At 36.7% G+C, this 23,396-nt stretch overlaps 1 protein-coding gene across 1 annotated transcript in view; it reads right to left on the reverse strand.

Moving 5' to 3' along the window:
* HELZ (helicase with zinc finger) overlaps positions 1-23,396 on the reverse strand; it is a 272,879-nt gene that overhangs the window by 5,330 nt on the left and 244,153 nt on the right. Inside the window, 2 exon segments of the mRNA XM_044001827.1 lie at positions 1,790-2,042; positions 20,255-20,768. Of these exon segments, the coding sequence (XP_043857762.1) occupies positions 1,790-2,042; positions 20,255-20,768 (767 nt within the window).

The raw sequence follows: 23,396 nt of genomic DNA on the forward strand, positions 1-23,396 counted from the left end.
AAGAAGCTGCATTTTATACCTGGGGTAGTTTGAGTTAATTTTACTCCCATGTGGATTGATCTAAGAACCAGCTATGGCCCCTTCAGATAAGGAGGATATAAAGTAAGCTCTAGGATTCTGGTAGGGGAGCTTGAGCCCCTGGAAAACATCATTGCTCATTGTTTTAAACTTCTTTTCTGATGGCTTTTACATGTTTTTATCTTTCTATGAATTGTTTTTAACTGCTTTGGGAACTGCTTTCACCATATATACATACATGAATACATATATACACATATATACATACACACACACACACACACATATATATATATATGAATAGGGTTTTTTTTAATGGATTGTTTATTTGAACCCTCAGACTGAGTGATCCATTCTACCACACACAGAACCAAGATGGAGACAGACTTGAAGAGCCCTTCCAGCTCCAAATGGTCCTATAATCCTATAATTGCCCAACAGGGGCAATCATCTAGTCCAATTTCATCATTTTATAATGGAGGAAATCAAAGCTCAGACTCTTGCCCAAGTCATAGAAATGATAATACAGGAGGACTGTGAATTTATATCCTCTGACTCCAGATCCAGTATTCTTTCTAAATACCACAATAGTTCTTGCTGGATTACTCCAACTCTTATTGCTGCCTCACTCTGCAGAATTTTGTTGGTTGAGGTGGTACAGTGACAGTGGATAGAGCGCTGGCCCTGGATTCAGGAGGACCTAAGTTCAAATCCAGCCTCAGACACTTGACACTTAGTAGCTCCTTGACCTTGGGAAAGTCACTTAATCCTCACTGCCCCACAAAAAATAAACAAATAAAAACAGTAACCTAAAACAATAGAATGTATATGTATTTCATTTGCTTTTCCAGATACACACATACAAACCATTATATTTTAATGTATACAGAGTTATTTCATATAACAATTCTGGAAAAATTGCCTACTGGAATAGTTAAGTATTCCAAGTACTTAATGAAATTGCCTTACTACTTCCAATGTTATAGAAATATGCTTGTATTATACATTTTCATAAAGAGGTCAGTGATAATGATAATATTTTCATTTTCTAATAAACAATTAATTTTATAAACAAAAGCTAAATTATCCAGCATAGAAATTCACCCAAAAGATCATAGACTTGATTTTATATCTCTAGGTTATAAGTAATAAAACATTAGGGAGCTCAAACAAAGCAATTACATTTTTTTTAAAAATCGAATATTTAAAAGAAAGAGAAAAGAAGAGATAAACTAGCACTGATGTTCAAAGTTCATGGAAAAATGCCAAATAATTTTTGGATTGCCATGTCCAGTTAACAGCTTCTTGGAATATGGGAAACATCCATGTACCATGTTTTTAGTGTCCCGCACTTATTACCTTGCTGTTATTGTTGTTCAGTTGTTTCCAACTCTTTGTGAGCCCCGTTGAGGTTTTCTTGGCAAAGATACTGGAGTGGTTTGCCATTTCCTTCTCCAGCTCATTTTACAAAGAACGGTTATGTGGCTTATCTAGGGTCACACAGCTAGTAAGTTTCTGAGGTCAGTAACAGGACAGAAACCAAATGGTTTCAGCTTCCAAGGAAGAACTGGCAAGTTGTATTTTTATCCCATGCATATAAAATATAAGCCTGACTTAAGCAGATGTTCTGCTTCTCTAAAGCATAACTAACCAGACTAGATACCATCCAAAAACAATGACTTAAAGCACAGGGAGAGGACGTAAAAAGAGAGAAGACTAGGGAAGCCAAGGAAATATGGAGGTCTAAGAGTTCTGAAGAGTTTTGCCTTACCTAACAATTCTCTGGGCGGGGCTGTTCTGCTGGATCCATTGCATGGAATGTTTTGATGTGGAGCAGATGAGGTGGTATTTACCCACAACTCTGGTGATGAATAGTTGAAAGAAGATTGGTTATTATGGTCCTGATGCTCTTTACACTGAGCAAGACTGTCTTGAGGAGTATTTAACTCTTCAGAACAAGGTGGTACTGAACTAGATGAAATTCTTCTTTGGTACAATGGCCTGCCTGGTCCTCGTGGTTCATACTGCATAAAGAAGGACATTTTATAAATTAATACAATGCATTTCCCTTTTTTTTTCTTTTAAGTACACCAATTTCTTTTCAGCACATAACAACTTTTTTTTAACACAGCATGTCCCAAAAGTCTACTTTTGGGACATCCTGAATTAGGAAGCAATTCTTTCTTTAAGAACATTCTTTTTCAGTACTCTTTTTCAGGAGTACACAAAAGCAAAGGCACTATGGAAATGGAAAGAGCACTTAACTATCAAAATGCATGGATTCTATTACAGGCTCTTTAACTTTGTCACCTTCTGTGATCTTGATCACATCATTTAACTTTTGGGACCAGTTTCCTCACCTACAAAATGAGGGGGCTGGATGTGTGAGGTTCTCTAAGGCTTCTGCTAGCTCTAAAAATCTTATGATGTATGTAAATCCAAAGAGTATAAGAGTAAATGAGCATATCTGCATGTTTATGTACTGGAGACATTTCAACTCAATGAAGTTGTTAATTTAATTGATTCTGTCTCCATAAAATCTCACTCATGCATCACTTTCTTTCACTTTTTTGCCAATGGCCACTATCTTAGTTCAAGCTTTCATCATCTCTTGCCTGGACTACTGCCTCCTTATCTCTTAACTGGTCTTCCTGTCTCAAAAGTCTCTCCTCCCTCTAATCCAATACAACTGCTCATATGATATTCCTAATTGATCAGGTTACTCCCCTGCTCAGTAGTTTCAGTGGAACCCTTTTTCCTCTATAATAAAATTGAAACACTTCTGCATGGTAGAAGCTTGGCTTCGAGGCTATTTGACATCAATCCCATCATGCCTTCTTTGATTTTGATCTTACCGTCCCTCACACATGATACTCCACCTACTGATGATACACCTCTGCCTAGCTCTAACCCTGAAGCCTCTTGGAACCCCCAGTTTCTTTCACAATTCAGTCCAAGTGCTACCGCTATATGAGGCTCACACTCACTCTCGCGCTCTCTCGCTCTCTCTGTGTGTCTTCTTCCCCCAGATTACCTTGTATTTATTTTGTATGTACAACATGTATATTTTTTTCAATCTTAATAGTATTTTTTTCAGTTATATGTAAAGATAGTTTTCAACATCTGTTTTTTTGAAGACTTTGAGTTCTAAATTTTTCTCCCTCCCTTCCTTTCCTCCTCCCTCCCCAAGACAGAAAGCAATCAGATATAGGTTATACATGTAGTCACATTAAACATATTTCCACACTAGTCATGTACAACATGTATACTTACATATTGTTTTCCAGATAAAATGTAAACACTTTTGAGGGAAGAGACTGTTTCACTTTTGTCTTTGTATTTCTGGCCCCTAGCACAGTCCTGAGTATATAACAGAGGTCTAATAAATGCTTGCTGACTGATGTTTAAATGGAATGTGTACACACATGTATAGATACATACATGTATACATGCATAGGAAACTTTACACATATACACACATATCAAAGTCAACAGAGACATACAGGTAGAGAGGACTTCAAAATATCACAGGATTAGGCAAACATGCTAAAGAATTCAAAAGATTTTCCTGTAATGAAGAGTCCAACAACTTCCTTAAACAATTTATTCCAGTTTCTTACCCTAACTCTAGTTCTGCTATCTACCCTACTCAACAAATTTAATGTCACCTTCCCTCCCACCTCCCTTTCTCAATAAACTCCAGCAGTTCTCTAATACACTTTAGGATCAAATATCAACTTCTGTGTATCAAATTTAAGTGCTTTACAACCTGACCCCTTTACTCACTTCCACGTACTCCCTAAAATCCAGGAACAATGACTTCCTTGCTACCTAGCTCTTACACCAGACAATCCATTTTGCCAACTCTGGGCATTTTCACTGTCTGTTGTCATACCTGGAATGCTCTCCCTCCTCACCTCCACCTCTTCCCTTCCCTGGTTTGCCAGCTATAATCCTACCTACTGCAAGAAGCCTTTCTTAGTCCTCCTTCATGCTAGTACCTTCCACAAGTTTATCCTGTATAAACCTTGTTTGTACCTAGTTGTTTGCGTGTTATATTCCCCATTAGACTGTAACATCCTAAGGAGCAGGAACTGGTTTTTGCCTTTCTTTGTATCCCCAGGGCTTAGCACAGTGCCTGGCTATTATGAGAAGCACTTAATAAATGCCTGACTTGTTGACTTACCAAGCCAACAAAATTCCTTCCTACTTTAAGTTAAACCAATTTTATTTGTTCCTCACAGACACAGAGGACAGCTAGTCAGTTTCTCACTCGTAAAAAAAAAAATCTTCATATAATTGAACTTTTTTTTTCCTTTTTCTTAGGCTTAATATCTCCATTCCTCTAAATACCAGAGAATCTATTTACTATCCCTTAAATTCATTTGTTGCCTTCCCTTAACCATATCTCTCACAAATACCTCCATCTTGGAGAGGTGGGACATGGACTAGTAAAAAGAGTACTCCAATAAAGAGCTTATACATCAATATACACAAGTTTCATTTCTTCTTGAACCTCATACTCATTTTAACAAATCACAGAACCATGCTTTGTAAAATGAATCATGTTTTGTAACACAAATATACACACCACTCAATTACATTCAGTTTGTGGTCCACCATGATTTCCATATGCCTAGAAAAGACTTCACCAATATTGATTTGTTATTCTTTTATCTATAAATATCCACCATGTAGAAAGGTGAGGGACTAAAGGAGCATGTCAGAGAATGTTGGTTTGTTGGCTTTATTTTGCTTAAATTTTTCTTTGTTAAAAAGAGGATTCAGGGGCAGCTAGGTGGCACACCGGCCCTGGAGTCAGGAGTACCTGAGTTCAAATCCGGCCTCAGACATTTAACACTTACTAGCTATGTGACCCTGGGCAAGTCACTTAACCCCAATTGCCTCAAAAAAAAGGATTCAATACATGAAGGGATAAATTAGAAAAAAATTCTGGTGGAAAAACGGCAGAAATAAAAATTACTAATTAAGAAAAAATATAAATATAATATAAATATAAATAAAATATAATATAAATATAAATAAAATATAATAGCAAATTAATATAAATTATTATTAATATAAATATAATATAAATATAAATATAAATAAAATATAATAGCAAATTAGAAAAGGGGGGAGGCAATGAATAAAAAGTTGGTCTCAGTGTTAAAAAGATCTGGGTTCAAGTTTCACCTCTGGCACATACTGCTGTGTGATTATAGGTGAATATTAGTGCACCAGACAACTAACACTATAATTTGCTGAGAAGGTAAGGATCTGTATTGGTAGAAGAAATTTTCTCATGCAGAGTTCCCTAGCTAGATGGTATACAGTAGACAGGACTGGACCTAGAATCAAGAGAACCTGAATACAAATCCAACTTCTGACATTTACTAGTTATGCGACCTTGGACAATTCCCCCTTTAAAAAAAACAAAACTGTCTGCCTCAGTTTCCTCATCTATAAAATGGGGATAATTAATAGCATCTACCTTACAGAGTTGGGAGAATAAAATGAGATATTTGTAAAATCCTTACAAAACTTAAAAGTGTTGTATAAATGCTAATTACTACTACCACTACCACTATTACTACTGAAATCACAGGCCTGGTGCAAAAACGGCAAATAAATAGAATATGCCACCTTGAACAACTCCCTAATTTTATCCTGCTTTATATGACACTTTTTCCCAAAGTCTGTATTCTTCTTGAGAATTAAACTCACTTAATTTAGTATAATTTTAAATTAGCATGTTTTTAATTCCTTTCTCCAGGTCATTACTAAAATTATTGAACTTCATGAAATTGACTGACCTATATCCAAGATAATCATGAAATGATTAAACCCTAGGAAATGTGTGACATAACGTGTCATTCTCTGTGTGTGTGTGTGTGTGTGTATATATATACACATACACACACATACATGTATGTACACACACATATATGTGAACGCATTAAAGATAACACATATATACACATACTTTACCAAAAGCTTCTCCAAATGAAACATTAAGTCCTAAAATAAAAATGAAGCTTTCCTTTTTATCATCAATATTTTAATAATCTACTAGGTGCTAGGCTATCATTGCCCACTAGGGATTCATAAAATTCATAAAATATACCTATGTATAGCAGAAAACAAATACTCATTGTACTCTTACAGAAGGCAGATCATAAAAATGAAAAAAAAAAATCAAAGAAATAATGAATATAAAATACTCCAGTTAGTAGTGTCACCAAGCAAATTGCCAACTATTTATAGGTGCTAGTAAAATATGCCCACTTCTTCTCAAGTCCTTTATAGACAGGAAATGTTATAAATCAAAAAATAAGTGAAGGTTGGCATAAGAATAGGTAACAATAATTAACTTCAGCATTAAAAAAACCCAATACATCTTCTAAATTGTAAGACAAAATACTCGACAACAGGGAGTCTGGTGATATTTAACAGGTCCCATAGAAGAAGGCCTCTAACAATGAAGATATTAACAAAGTTAAGTGCTTCAGTGAAGCATGAAATTTCATTTCAAAAAATGTCTTGTGAATTGCTTTCATCAATGCCTTTCAAGTTTTTGTTGCGGCTGTTGTTTTTATATGAAGTGCACAATACTGGCTAATATGATGCTTTAAAACAGGGGCTCAACCTTATTTGTGTCATGAACTTCTTTGGTAGCCTGGTTAAGTCAAATCAAATCAAGAAGCATTTATTAAACACTTATTCTGCACCAAGCACTGTGTTAAGCACCGGGTTATAAAGAAAGGCAACGTCTGATGAAACCTATGAACAGACCTCATCTCAGAATGCAAAAATTTTTTTTAATGAGTTCACAGACCCCAGACTACAAATCCCTGCTTTAAAGTTTCAGTAACTGGAAAGATATGACATTGATGGTCAACAAAAAAAGGCTGGAGTTAGAGTATAGCTTAGATGACATAAGAGATATGAAAAAAATGCATATTTTGGGGAAATAACCCTTGAGAGTAATTTCAGTAGAGGGGCTGCATCCTGACAGTCTAGTAAACATATTTTCATCACCTCTCTAGTGATTCAAATTTCACTGCCTCTCTGCTGCTACAGCCTCCTAATGAGTCTCCCTATTTTCCAGTCTTTCTCCTTTCCAATCAACACAGGTGATATTCTTTTTTTCCAGGACAATGAGGGTTAAGTGACTTGCCCAGGGTCACACAGCTAGTATCAAGTGTATGAGGCTGGATTTGAACTCAGGTCTAGGGCCGGTGCTTTATCCACTGCACCACCTAGCTGCCCCCTCCTCCAAGATGATATTCTTTTTTTTTTCTTTTTTTAGTGAGGCAATTGGGGTCAGGTGACTTGCCCAGGGTCACACAGCTATTAAGTGTTAAGTGTCTGGGGCCGGATCCGAACCCAGGTACTCCTGACTCCAGGGCCGGTGCTTTATCCACTGCGCCACCTAGCTGCCCCCAAGATGATATTCTTAAAGTACAGGTCTGACCATGTCCCTTCCCTGCTCAAGAAGCTTATGTCCCTAAGATAAAAAATAATCTCCTCTCTTTAGTAAAGCAGTTCACAATGTGACTCCAGTCTACTTCTCTAGTCCTTTTACATATTACCATCCTTTACTCATTTCAACCTTCCAGTCAAACAAGCCTATTTAACTGTTTTCCTCTTATATGACATTTTACTTCCCTTTTCTATTGTGTCTTTCTTTTAATATGCATGAAATGTTATCCCTTGTAATTTCACCTCTCAGTATCAGTAGCTTCCTTCAAGAACCAACCTGACAAACCTCCTACATGAGGTCTCCCTAGAAATTACATTGTATCTATCTTGTATTGTATCTATATTACTTTGTATATATCTTGTATTTATACCTAAGTACAGGCTGCTTTCCTCAAAGAGAATATAAACTCATTGAGGAAATGGTCTATTTCTGTGATTTTGTATTCCTAGAACATAGTAGATACTTAATAAATGCTTGTTGGATGAATACAAAGTAATGTTACATTTACATACCCTCTTTCTCATAATTAGCTTAATAACTCATTTTCATTTTTTAAAAAATTCATAGACTCACAGGTCCATAGATATAGAAAGAGCTGAAATCCTCAAAGCATACTGATGAAGCATATCCAGATTAAGTACTGTATCCTTTCTTCATTACTTCAAGTATCTGTGCCATGCTTCCTTCTCTGATGTAGACTGGGACCCCTGTTGTTAGTCAGTTACATGTATTATCTATTACAGAAATAGAAATTAAGGTGCTCCAGAGCTATTTATTTAATATCCTTTTCAGGGTTACCCAAAGGACAGAAGTATAACTAGCCTCTAGCTCTTCTAAACTGTTCTTTTCTTTTCTTTTTTTTTTGGGGGGGGGGGGCGGCAGGCAATGAGGGTTAAGTGACTTGCCCAGGGTCACACAGCTAGTAAGTCTCAAGTGTCTGTGGCTGGATTTGAACTTAGCTCCTCCTGAATCCAGGACCAGTCCTTTATCCACTGTACCACCTAACTGCCCTGAAACTGTTCTTTTTAAGGGAGACCAGAAAACATTATCTTCTTTGCTTTTACTATGAAGTGTTTTGAAAAGTGAAGGATAATTTGTTTTTAAAAAGAGAATATTATCTACTGTACTATAAGAAATGATAAGCAGGATGATTTCTGAAAGGCCTAGAAAGACTTGTATGAACTGAGTATAGTGAAGTGAGCAGAACCAAGAGAAAGTTGCGCACAGAAACAATATTGTTTGATGAAGAACTGTGAATGACTTAACTATTCTCAGCAATACAATGATCCAAGACAATCTCAAAGGACTAATAATGAAGCATACTATCCACCTCCAAAGAAAGAACTGATATTGAGTGAACACAGACTGAAGTCTGCTATTTTTCAGTTTCTTCCATTTTTTCTTTTATTCAAGTTTTCTTATACAAAATGACTAAATGTGGCAATAAAATTATTTGACATAATTATACATGTATAACCTATATCTATCTGATTGCTTACCAACTCAGGGAGGGAGAATGGGAGGGAGGCAAGAAGGGATAGAATTTGAAACTCAAAACTTTAAATAAAAATGTTTATTATTTAAAAAGAAGATTCACTTCAATTGAAAATGCTTGTTTTAAACTTTTTTTATGTTACCACAACTTCAGGGTTTATCAAAAATACCTATCAATAAATAAAAATAATTCACAACCACAGAAATCGTTATTTAAATCTTTAAAGGTGCAAGGAAGAAAGTTTTTAGTCATTTTAAACATTAAAGCCTATACAGCTGAAATTTAATACTGAGCAGCTGTGGGCTATTTAGATGGGTAGAGTTAAATGAAGAGAGACTACGTGGAAAAATAATCTTTCACCATAACAATAAAAAAGATGTTCAATATTAATTACACTGACAATGTGTTGTGGGTAGCCTATAATAGCAGTAGCTATGGGTTTTCTTAACAGAATCTAAAAAGCAATGTAAAATTATATAGCAATATTAATTGACTAAAAGTTCAATAAAATGCTGAAGGCAAAAACTTCTTTCACCCTTTCCAAAACTATGGCATATTTCCATAGTTTTGTCTGAGACAACATAATCTTGAAAAGAACAATTACTTGATAACAATATTATTTTTTAAACTTAGGCATATTAAAAAAGGTTTTGGTTTATCCACCTGCACAGATGTTTAAAATTTACAAAGAACATTGTTTTCAAGAAACCTTAAGAGTAGAGAACATCATTCAAATAAGTAATAGAGTACAGTGTTAGCTATTATTATTATCATTGTGAATAAACACATTATATTGGAGGGAAAATATGTCAGGTCCACTGCTATGACATTTTGAGTTATTACAAACCTATCTGCTCTTATTGTCCTTGTGTTATAAAATAACTCTGTTCCTAAATACAGACTCTTTCTAAAAATCATCCCTTAAAAAGAAAAAATGTCAGCTTTGATAGTTCAAAAGAGTAGTTCACATTAGCTCTATCTATAGCTATTTAAAAGTTACCTCTAAAGAATCATAATTAAGTTCCCCAAAAGAAAACTGGCTTTTATCAATTTGACAGTAGGAGTTTTAAATTTTGTTTTTAAAGTACTTTCAAGAATAAAGCACTGAATATATTTCATTTTCTTCTATTCAAATATCTGACAATCTAGAAATCAAGATCTTGAATAATCTAGAAAAGTGAAGGGTTTGGGTTTGGGTTTTTTTTTTTGCTAAAATGGGTTTTCTCATTAGAAAAAAATAATTTGGAAATGAATAATTTGTTTTCACTAAAATATATTTACATACAACAGTATGGTACAAAGGATGCAATCATATAGATAAAATAAGTATAATGTTCCCATTTATTTTGGGTTCTAATCCTGACTCTACCACTAATTGTGTATGAAGGAAAGAAGTTAAGGAAAAAGAGGGGGAGAAAAAGAGGATAGATTAAGGGAAGCACTAGTCAGAAGCAAAACATACTCTTAAGGAGGGGGAAAAAGATAAAAAGAGAAAGGTAAATGTAAGAAAATAGGATGGAGGGAAATATACAGTAATCATAACTGTGAATAGGTTGAACTCATTCATAAAATGGAAGAGGATATCAGAATGTATTAAAAACCAGGATCCATCAGTATGTTGGTTTCAAGAAAGACACTTGAAACAGAAAGATATACCCAGAGTTAAAATAAAGGGTTGTAACATAATATGCTATTATGCTTGAAGTAAAAAAGGAAGGGGTAGCAATCATGATCTCAGAAAAAGCAAAAGCAAAATAGTCCTAATTAGAAGAGATAAACTGGGAAACTACATTTTGCTAAAAAGATACCATAGACATCAAATTAATGTCAATCCTATAGTGCATAAATGCACCAAATAGCATAGTATCTAAATTCTTGAAGGAAAGGTTAAATGAGTTACAAGAAGAAAAAGAAAATAAAACTATAATACTAGGAGATCTCAATTTACCTCTCTGAGACCATGATAAATCAATTCAAAAAATAAACAAGAAAGAAGATAATGACCTGAATAGAAATTTAGAAAAGTTGCATATACTAAAGCTCTAGAGAACACTGAATGGGAATAGAAAGAAGTATACCTATTTCTAAGCTGCGTATAATCACATTCACAAAATTGACCACATATTTATAAAGGGCATAAAACCTCACAAACAAATGCAAAAAAAAGCAGAAATATTGAATGCATCTTTTTATCAACCACAATGAAGTAAAAAATTACATTCAAAAAATGCCCTTTGAGGTAAAGATTAAAAATTAATTGGCAACTAAATCATCTAATCCTAAAGAATAGGTGGGTCAAAGAACAAATTCTAGAAACAAATTCCACAATTTAACAACTCCTTTTATTCACATTAACATAATTTCATGAAAGATAATGGGGGCATCTAGGTGGCACAGGGGATAGAGCACCGGCTCTGGATTCAGGAGGACCTGAGTTCAAATCCAACCTCAGACACTTAACAATTACTAGCTGTGTGACCGTAGGCAAGTCACTTAACACCAACTGCCTCACCAAAAAAAATATTAGGAAGAGAAAGAGAAAGCCCATTTAAAATAACTATACAATTTGGTCTGATCATAACTAAATCAAGTCATGACTATTTTTGCATTAAATTTAACCTCATTATAGTTAGAAGGTTAAAAATCCTTACTCCCAAACAGAGACTTTATAAATATCTTGCTTTTGGTTTATTTTTTTTTCAGCAAGAAAACAAATATATCTCAATATCATAACACAAACCTAATCACATTTGGTCCTCAAAGAATTATGTTGTTTAATTTTTTTCTCTCCTTATTCTCTACAGAGCTCTCTCCAGATATATAGGCTCACAGAGCAATATACTTTGGAGAAAGAATATATAGTTTTTATTTATTTTCATCAAAATTTATACAGAAAGGTCTTTGATAATGAACCAAATTAAAATTTCTAAATATGAAAATGACACTTTATTCACCATAGTAACAGTGATTAGTTATAGTAAAATATTATTACCTAGAGCTTACTTACTTATTTAACCAAAATAAAAAACTTAATCTGCTTGTACTATGTATTGTGAAGTAAAGAAAAATGTGAGCCTGGGGTGGCAATTGCTAGTATTAGGCGATCTCACGCTGAGGAAGGCAGCATCCTTTCACCTGTGACAATATCTAGCAATAGATAATGTCTCTCCAGAAAGTTCCCTAACTTAATCACAGGAAGAAATATGTCAGAAATACAATATCATTTTTAACCAGGCCAGATTAATCAGCCTCCAAAGGGTTCTGAAAGGTTATCTCTATATGGAAAAAACCAAAATTCCACAACTTAACAACTCCTTTTATTCACATTAACATGCTTCATATGTAGGTAATGGTTAAGACATGTCAATAAAAAAAGCCTTTCAAAATAATTGTAGTCAAGTAATCTCAATGATTTATAGAAACAATTGGTATAATATATATACAGTATGATATCCTGAATCAACCAAACATTGAATTGGTGTCCTATAACCTCATCTTGCAAAGGGATCCTTTTCTTCTTTTCTTTCAAGCTTCACTATTTCTCTTGAATGTACTACTGTTCTTTCAGTCACCAAGCATCACCACTTTGTCTGGTACTCTATTCCTCAACTCCTCACTCTCCTTCAAACTACTTTCCTTCTAATCAGCTGTCAGGCTTCACCAAATGTACTTCCATGTATTTGTGGCATTTGTCATTTTCTCTCTAAATTCAGAGCCACCTCTTGCCTGGACTACTGTAATAAGGTTTCTTAATTGGTTTCCCTACTACAAGTCTCACCCTTGGTCTGATCCATCTACCACACAGTGACCAGTGATTTTTCTAAAACAGGATTGGACTATGTTACTCCCCCTACTCAACAAACTCTAGTGATTCCATTCTGATTCTAGAAGCAAATATAACCTCCATCGTTTGGCAATTAAAGCCTTTTATAATCTGACCCCAAACTACCCATTTCATCTTCTTACACATTATTACTCCCCTTCCCCCACAGTACAATCCTGTCTGTCTCATTCTTATTGTTACTCACTCAGCCTTCCACCTCCCATTCCCAGGCCTGGAATAAACTCCATTCTTACCTGTTCCTCTTAGAATTTCTAGCTTTCTTCAAAGTTTAGCCCAAATGCCACATTTTACATGAAGCCTTCTTGGATCTCAATAGCTTCTGGTGCCTTCCCCTGCACGCCCCCACCCCCCAATCTATACCTAATTATTCTGCACATATTTATATATGCACATGTCTTATCTAACTAGATTGCATGTTTCTCTAGGGCAAAGACTGTGACTTTTTTCCCTAGAACCTAGCAGTTTCAGGCATTTGGTAGGCACTTACTAAATTCTTGTTGACTGGTTGATGCTATTATGCTACTGCTCCTCAGCAATTGTTCTAACAACCAACATTTATTAAGCACTTTGTGGAAGGCACTGTACTAAGTACATGGGATATAAAGGCAAAAAGAGCCTGTGCCCTCAAAGAGCTACCATTCTAAAGGGGGAGATAACGTAAATAAATAAGTACACCATACAAAGTAGACAGAAAATAATCTGAGGGGAAGCTTCAGCAGCTTGGGGAATCAAGAAAGGTCTCCTGCAGAAATGGCATTAGAGTTGAGTCTTGAGAAAAGTCAGGGATTCTAAGAGATGCAGGTGAGCAGGGAAAGCATTCCAAGTAGAAAGGAAAGACATGAAGAAAAGAAGATGGAATACTGTATGTGAGGGTCAGCAAGTAGGTAAGGATGGCTAGATCACAGAGCATAAGGAGGATGGTAGAGTTAAAGCAGACTGGAAAAGACCAGGTTGTTAAGAATTAAAAATGCTAAAGGGAGGCCTTTATAGCTGAACCTGGACAGGGAGCTGCTATGGTTTATTGGGCAGGGGAGGGGAGAACATGGTTAGACTCATACTTTAGGAAAATCATGTTGACATTCTGTTGTGGAAAATGGTTTAGAATGGAAAGGCAAGAGTAAAGGAAATCCGTTAGAAGGCTCCTGTAATAGTTCAGGCAAGAGGTATTGAAAGCCTTTACCAGGGTGGTAGCTGTAAGTGGAAATAAAGGGAAATATATGAGAGATGACAGGAAAGCAGAAACAAGATTTGGCGACGGATTAGATATATAGAGTGAGTGAAAGGTGAGAAGGACATCAAGTGAGCCTGGGTTACTAAGAAGTTAGTAGTACCTGGGACAGTATTAGGAATTTTGGGGAGAGGAGAGGAGATAAATAACTTTAGGAGAAAGATAATGATTTCTGCCTTGGACATTTTAAGTCTGAGATGCCTGTGGTACATCCAGTTAGAGATAGCCTATAAGCAGTTACTGACTCAGGACTGGATTTCAAGAAAGGATGCAGGACTAGAAGTGGAAATATGAATCTCAGAATCATTTGTATAGAGGTGATAACTCATGAGAGTTCATGAGATCACCAAGTGAGAGCACTACACAAAGAAGAGAAAAGGACACAGGACATGACCTTGGGGGTCATTCACAATTGGGAATGACATGGATGTAGAATCAACAAAGAAAACTGAAAATGAGCAGTCAGTCAAGAAGGAGAACTGAGAGAACAATGTTATGAAAATCTGAAAGGAGAGTGAGTCCAAGAGAAAGTAATCAACAAAGTTAAAATGCTTCAGAGATGTCAAGAAGGATTAGCATTAAAGGAAAGTCACTTGGACAATTAAAATACTGGTATCTTTGGAAAGAGCAGTTTCAGTTGAAGAATGAGACCAGAAGGTGGAATGCAGATTTAGAAGATAGCGAGAGGAAAGGAATGGAGTCAAAGTATTTGTTAGAAAGTGAGGGGAGGGGGCAGCTAGATGGCACAGTGGATAGAGCACCAGCCCTGGAGTCAGGAGTACCTGAGTTCAAATCTGGTCTCAGACACTTAACACTTACTAGCTGTGTGACCCTAGGCAAGTCACTTAACCCCAATTGCCTCACTAAAAAAAAAATAATAAAAAAAAAAAAAAAGAAAGAAAGAAAGAAAGTGAGGGGAGGAAAACTTTGCTCCAGCCAATTTTCATCTTAGTGGCCAAATGAGGAGAGGCTAGACATAACTGGGTGCATATATTAAATTCACCTCACTGCCAAACTCTTTTTCCATTAAAACATTTAAATATGTAACAAGGGTCCTCTGGCTTAAGGTCACACATAATTCTTTCCTCACAATATCACTCCGGAAATGGAGAGAAAGCTGACTCAGATCCACTGAAGCAAGCAATCTAACTTGTCCAAAATCCACTACTACAGCCAAAGGCAGCAAACTCATCCCTCTCATTTTACAGAGGGTGGTACAAAGGTTCAATACTGTCATTTTGGGGGATTTTCAGCTATCTCTTGCTACTTTTAAAAATTGCTCTGAGAGGCTAATGGTACTCTTGGGAACTATATGATAAACTATATGATTCTTAAAATGAAAAAGAGACACAGGATAAAATAAAGACAGTAACTATCTAGTTTCGACTAATGTGCTAGATTTAACCAATCTACTAGATCTAAGTCCAATATGGTATCACTAGATGAGTTTGCAATATGGTACCGATAGGGATTCCTAGATGTTTTCCTCTCTCATCCCATTAAAACCTTAGATTTATATTTTAAATTTAATAGGGAGTACCCTCTTTTTGGCTGTCAATAGTTGAGGACATCCCTTTTATTCCATTAAATGTAGCTCTGTACATGTGGTAACCTTGTTTTTATATGAATAAATAGATGGACTATAGTACCAACATTCTTACAAGTGACTCTGAAATTATTCTTATGTGTCAGGGTATCAGTTTCACTATCATAGGTATAAATAAAAAGTTCCAAAGTTAAATTAAAAACAATTGGGCTTGGGGCAGCTAGATGGCACAGTAGATAGATCATCGGCCCTGGAGTCAGTAGGACCTGAGTTCAAATCTGGCCTCAGACACTTAACACTTACTAGCTGTGTGACCCTAGGCAAGTAACTTAACCCCAACTGCCTCACCAAAAAAAAAAAAAAAAACCCCAAACAAAAAACAACAACAACAAAAAAAAAAAAACAATTGGGCTTAAGGAGCAACCCTGCCTTTCCTCTATACAAATATTAATATTCAGAGTAAAATCATCATTATACCATGTGAAAGTTTTGTTGCACCAGATGCAGCCTATGAATAACATTAATACACTCACCATGTAAACCAGCCCATATCAATGCCAGCCATATGGTACTTTGTGGCACTGAATTGTACACCAATCACATACAATTGGGAGGTCACATACAACTGAGCCACTGAATACATGCTTTTACTACGTTTTGTATCACCAATGGTGGACTGCAATTTTTTTTAAGTGTTCACAGCCACCATCCACAAACATAAAATCCTTCTAACACACTCAGGTACAATCATTACTAACACTCCAAGCTCTTAACCATTTTGCTAAAACTGAGGGATAGATTTTGTCCATCTTATTGAATAAAGAGATCAGTCTTCAATTATAGGACAAGCTCTAATCACACTTCTTATAAAACTAGATATTATTATAAATGTGCTATTCCTCCAGGACAAAAATTATATTTATGATATTAAAAATTATAAAAGCTTATCTCCCCCAGATCAATATTTCTCTGTATTCAGTACTTGATGATATCTGGTCAGCAAAAATGCCTAAGACCAATCCAGACCTCAGTTTAGACTATAAGGGTCAAAGACTGGGTTATCTTCATCAGCTGGGGTGTTATATTTATATTCCAGTATCAGTGAATATAGAACTAGGAAAAATGTCACTGGAACCAAATAATTATATAAATCAGATGTTTGTACCTGCCAATACAGTGAAGCTGTTTCTGTTATTTTATGGAAAGCAGCAGAGGATGTGAGTCTTGTTATGTATACTTGGTATGTGATGTTTCAAACCCGCTCTTAAAATTACTCTGGTTATCTATAAGGTTAAAATGTTCCTGGAACTGTTTAATAAAACCAGACATTACTATTTAAAAGTCTGGTTCATTTTTATAAATGTTAAAATTTGCAATTTATTCCTTCTAAGAATCTAATAAATGGGGATTGCTATGAGTAAGGATTCCCTGTTCAGTGATGCCTGTAACCATGATGTTCTAAGATGTGCCACCTCAGCTGAAAATGTCTAAGAGAAATCAGGACATATATGAGAATTGATGAAATCATCATTAACATTGTTAAGTCCTTTTATTTTCTGAGGACCTGCTTCTCTGTGTTACATTGGTCAACTATCTGACTCTGAATAACCCTCAAATTATCCTGACCTGGGCAACCACCAAAAGGAGGCTCATGTAAAATGTTGCTATTGTTGCAATCTTTTTTTTTTTTGGGGGGGGGGGGGTGGGTGGGGGCAATGAGGGTTAAGTGACTTTCCCAGGGTCACACAGTTAATAAGTGTCAAGTGTCTGAGGCCTGATTTGAACTCAGGTCTATCCTGACTCCAGGGCCAGTGCTTTATCCAGTGTGCCACCTAGCTGCCCCCAACTTTTGACTGTTGCGTTGTTTTCCTGGAGAGAAAGCACAAGAAATAAGAGGATGCTCAATGTGTGCAAAAAGGGGTAGCTGAAAACTCTTCAGCAGAAAAAGCCCTTAAAAAGGTGTCAGTATTACTGGAATTACCAATTCCAATTTTAGTTGCAAATTGAAACATTCAACTGTCCCTTGTTGATGTTTCTCAACCTTCTATGGTAGTGCCAAAATTTATATGACACCCTATAAAATGACATCAAACTTCCATCTATGATATTTTCTATCTCAGTCTCTATCTCTATGCAGAAATCTTCCAAATTTATACATCTAGCTAGCCTTGGTATTTCCACCAAGGACAGGATGAGCAACAAGCAAGGGCTAGGAACAAAAATATGGCACCTGTGCACAGAAAGAAGGCAAATATGCAGGGGCTGGACATGCAAGAGAGGCCTCCATTTCCTTTCCTCTCATCCTCTTCTTCTTCTTTTTTTTTTTTGCAGGCAATGGGTGTTAAGTGACTTGCCCAGAGTCACACAGTTAGTAAGTGTCAAGTGTCTGAGGCCGGATTTGAACTCAGGTATTCCTGAATCCAGGGTCAGTGCTTTAACCACTGCGCCATCTAGCTGTCCCCTCTCATCCTCTTCTTAACTCTCTGCAATCTTTTAATTTAATCATTTGACTGAAACTGCTCTTTCCAATTGTCAACAAGTTATTAATAATCCCTTAATTACCTAACCAAATGGTCTTTTCTCAGAATCCCGAGAATTATTGAGTTCTCTGATGTCTTTAACACTGTTGTTGGGGCAGCTAGATGGCGCAGTGGATAAAGCACCAGCCCTGGAGTCAGGAGTACCTGAGTTCAAATCCGGCCTCAGACACTTAACACTTACTAGCTGTGTGACCCTGAGCAAGTCACTTAACCCCAATTGCCTCACTAAAAAAAACCCAAAAAACTATTGTCTCTCTTTTTTTTTTTTTTAAACATTGTTGTTTATGTCTTCACCTGATCTCCATTCTCATATTTCCAACATCCTATCAGGCATCTTAAACTCAATAATCAAATGAAGTCATCATTTTACCCCTAAGGTCCTCTCTCTTTATAACTTCCCTCTTACTGTCAAAGTATCAGCATCCTCCCAGTCACCCAAACTCACACCCTTTATGTCATCCTTGACTCCTAACTCTCATTACCCATATCCAATCTTTAGCCAAGTACTCATTTCTGCCTTCACAACATCTATATACTTCCTCTTCTCTCCTCTGACACTGTCACCTTTCTGGTCCAGGCCTTCATCACCTTACTCCTGGAATATTGCATCAGACCTTTTTGGTTGGTCTCCCTGCCTCGAGTCTTTCCCCACTTTAGTCCATCCTCCCCTCAGCTATCAAAATTGATCTTTCTAAAGCAGAAACAAAGGTCTCCTCTCTTGGCACCAGAGGTCTCAAGCCAAGCCCCCAGCCCAGTTGTGGCAGTGGCAGTCTCTGTATGTCCATTCTTCTGCTTGCACATGGAAGGTTGCTTTATTTTTTGGGGTTGGGTTTTTTTTGGGGGTGTTTTTTGGTGTGGGGGTAGGAGGCCCTGGAGCACTGAGCTGAGAGAGAGAGAGAGAGAGGGAGGGAGAGAGAAAGAGAGAGAGCAAGCGCACACAGTGTTGTACAGTAAAGTTAACATCGGTATTTTGGGGGGGAATGAGGATTTTCTTCCAGAAATCTCTACATAATGCAAATTCTCTGTAATGCAAATTTATGTAAAGAAAGAATTGTCTGCATGTACAAAATATTAAATATAAAGTAGTTCGGTAAAGAAGTAACTAGCAATCATGGTGGACCAGAGAAGGTTTCATGAAGAAGAGGGTGTTTGAGCTGCTTCTTAAAGGAAGAGAAGGACTTTATAAAGGAAAAAGTGAACTTTGGGTATAAGGGACCACCACCCAAAAAGCAAGAAGAAGATGGAGTGTCACGTGTGAGGAACAGAGAGAACAAACAGTCCAGTTTGGCTGGATTGCTGAGTATAGAAGGGGGGGTAATACTCAGTGAAGCTGGGAAGACAAGTTAGGGACACATTGTATAAAAAAATGTATAAAGTACTTTGAAAACTTTATATAGGCATAGAAATGATATTAAAATTATCACTATTAAATTGGAGACTACCATATATACATACATATTTTATGCTGAACAGCAAACATTTTAAGGCAGACGTTCAGTTTACTTCAAAAATTTTCATTTAATTTATCATTAAACACCTGAAAAAGCTGAATATGGAATTAGATCATCAGAATCCATAACCCATTGATACAAGTTAGAAATAGAAGAGAGTCCTATGGTTAGCAAAGTGAGCAAAACACCACGAACCAACCATTAACAAAGAAATTCCAAAAGTTTTAGAAAGCTCAAATCACTTCAGATTAAGAGCTGTGATATGAATTGAAAAAAAAAATCAAAGAGTAAAAATTGTTTTTCCACACTAGAAAAGGCAAGAGCACTCAAAGGGACAGCAACCACACATATAATGGCTTTCCAGAGCAGCAATAAAAGACTTCGTATTTCAAATATAATGGTCACATCACAATTCTGAAGGATCATAAGAAGAGAGGACAGAAAATTAGAGAAGTCTAATAATAATTAGCAAAAGTTACTCAATACCTTCTACTCCCCCTCCCAAAAAATCATATGCCGAACCTGTATTAATCCAACAGTAGCTGCTTACCATCACAGTCATGAAATCATTAAGTATTTACCTTTCCACAATCACATAAAGAAGTAGACAGTGAGGGGTGGGGTAGGGGATAAAATGTAACTATACCTCTTCCAAGCTGTGGAGCGAAGAAGCAGATACCACACGAGATGACAGTGGGTGAAATGGCTCTTGACCAACCACATGTTGATTCTGAATTTGTATAAAAGGGTTCTGTTGTGGTCTGTGGGGTAATGGTGGTAGACCATAGTGAAAACCCTGTCCCATTAAATGACTTTGATGTAAATTAGCAAAGGTCCAGGATCCATCTGGGGGCAAGTATTTCAAGGGAGGAGGGGTAAGGTTTTCAGATGGTATTGAGAATGAGGGATTATATATTTGGGGTGGCAGATGTTGCTGAAATGCTGGATTGTTGGCCATTTCAATGTCTCTGATGTTGTCATTGAAGTTAGAAAAGTGGCCACCATGGTTTGAATTGGATGAAGAAGAAGGGTTTGCTGGTGGGCTTCTAGTTTGAACTTGTCTATATTGCATAAGTCTTGACTGAGGTGGTGGCATTTCATTTAGCTCCCGTGTTTCACCTTGATCATGATGAGCCAGCTCTCTGAGTAAGTCTTGAAACCTGATAAAAAGAATAAGTTATAACAAAGGAAAAACATAAAGTCTTTTGCACATTAAATATTTTAAGCATTAAACAATACATGTATGGTCTCATAAGCACAATACACATAAGCAAATGAAATCATAGCACTGAATTTATATTTAAATCCATTTGATAAAATTATATATAAATTATAAAAATCAACTGTACTTTAGATAAAAGTTTTGGGTAAAATACACAAAAAACTATCCAAAACCTGAAAAAAGACAGGCCCTTCCTCCCTAATATTTTTCAAAACTATCATTTTCTTTTTGGAGTCATTACTCTAGTAGATAAAGGCAGTATTGTGCAGTATACTGAGCTTAAGAGTCAGGAAGACACACATTCAAATCCTGGTTTTGACACTACTAGTTATAGGACAAGTCATAGCTTAGCTCCTTAGTACATATAAACTAAATCAACAAAGAAGTTGTTGGAGAGAGTTCAACATCAGGCACTCTCTTTGAAGAAAACATATATTAGATCAGATCCGAAAGAGGGGAGGAAAAACTGCCTATCACTCAAATGACTCTGACACAAAAACCAACCAATTCAAAAACATTTTTTAAGCTCCTACTATTGTTAAGAGGGGGTGGCTAGGTGGCACAGTGGAAAGTATACAAGGCTTAGAATCAGGAATCTTCCTAATTCAAATCTGGCCTCAAGACACTTACTAGTTATGTGATCCTGGGAAGTCATTTAACACCATTTGCCTTAGTTCCTTATCTGTAAAATGATCTGGAGAAAGAAATGACAAACCACTCCATTATCTTTGCCAAGAAAACCCCAAATGGGGTCAAGAGGAATTAGACACGACTGAAAAAATGACTGAAAATGTGAAAGGATTGTAGAGAAAAACACTAATGTTATTTATAGTTACAGTGAGTCATTTTTCCAGCCCAAGACAGCTTAGAAAGACAGAGAGAAGGATCTGCAGACACTGGGGCAGCAGCTAGTCCGAAGTGCAAGGTAGCCACTGTGGTAGTGAAGGTGAGGAGCTTTTTGGCACCAAAAGATTGAAAAGAAGCTAAAAATAGAGCTCCACAGCAGAAGTACCTGGACAGAAAGAGAACTCACAAGACCTCTCTGTACCAAGCACTAGGATCAAAAACCCATTACCCAATTCCAGATCCAGGGTGGAGATGAATGGTCTAAGTGAGCAAGGCCCAAGCATAGTACTAAGGAAAGAAGAAATTCCAGAAAAACAAGTGTATGGCTCTAAGTCCAGGAGCAGAGAAGTAGTTCAGCTCTGTCAGCCCATGTCAGTAAAATAAACAGGGCAGGAGACTGGGCCCAAAAGGGAGCCACCAGTTCAGTAGCTCTGAACCTGGAGAACCTCTCAGTGGGCTAGCAATGACTAACTCTAGCAACAGTCTCCTGAAACTCAGCTATATACAATCTAACTGATAGAACTTGCAGGGCTCACACCAAGAGTAGTAAACAGACCTCTTTCTGGATGATACCACTTTGAAAACAATGAAAATTTACAGGTCCCCACACTGAGGTGTGAAAGCAGAAGAAAATAAAAAGCTGAAGCCAGACACCATTCCCCATGGCCCCCATCCCTGAAGTGAACAGAGTCCAACATTAACATAAAATCCAAAATCAGAAAGAAAAATGAACAAGCAAAAGAGGATTCATCCATAAAAAGCTGGGTTTTTTTGTTTTTGCTGGGCAATGAGGGTTAAGTGACTTGCCCAGGGTCACACAGCTAGTAAGTGTCAAGTGTCTGAGGCCGGATTTGAACTCAGGTACCTCTGAATCCAGGGCCGGTGCTTTATCCACTGCGCCACCTAGCTGCCCCCCATAAAAAGCTATTATGGTGATAGATTCAAACACAGAAGAAACTTGAAAACATCTATAAGCAAAGTCTCAAAGAAAAATGAAGATTTGACATAAGCCCAACTAGAATTCATAGAAGAGTTAAAGAGAGCTAAAACGATTTTAAAAATCAAATGAAAACTATGGAAGAAAGATATGAAAAAAGAATTAGCAGCTTGGTAAAAGAGGTAGAAAACCTTTGTTTTGGTTTTGGGTTGGGGGGGGGGCGCTCGGCACAATGAGGGTTAAGTGACTTGCCCAGGGTCACACAACTAGTAAGTGTCAAGTGTCTGAGGCCGGATTTGAACTCAGGTACCTCTGAATCCAGGGCCGGTGCTTTATCCACTGAGCCACCTAGCTGCCCCCCATAAAAAGCTATTATGGTGATAGATTCAAACACAGAAGAAACTTGAAAACATCTATAAGCAAAGTCTCAAAGAAAAATGAAGATTTGACATAAGCCCAACTAGAATTCATAGAAGAGTTAAAGAGAGCTAAAACGATTTTAAAAATCAAATGAAAACTATGGAAGAAAGATATGAAAAAAGAATTAGCAGCTTGGTAAAAGAGGTAGAAAACCTTTGTTTTGGTTTTGGGTTGGGGGGGGGGGGGGCGCTCGGCACAATGAGGGTTAAGTGACTTGCCCAGGGTCACACAACTAGTAAGTGTCAAGTGTCTGAGGCCGGATTTGAACTCAGGTCCTCCAGGGCCAGTGCTTTATCCACAGTGCCATCTAGCTGCCCCCATAGAAAACCTTACTGAAAAAAATTCATCGAAACATAGAGCTAA

This window comes from Dromiciops gliroides, chromosome 4, assembly GCF_019393635.1.
Source record: "Dromiciops gliroides isolate mDroGli1 chromosome 4, mDroGli1.pri, whole genome shotgun sequence".
Taxonomy (NCBI): domain Eukaryota; kingdom Metazoa; phylum Chordata; class Mammalia; order Microbiotheria; family Microbiotheriidae; genus Dromiciops; species Dromiciops gliroides.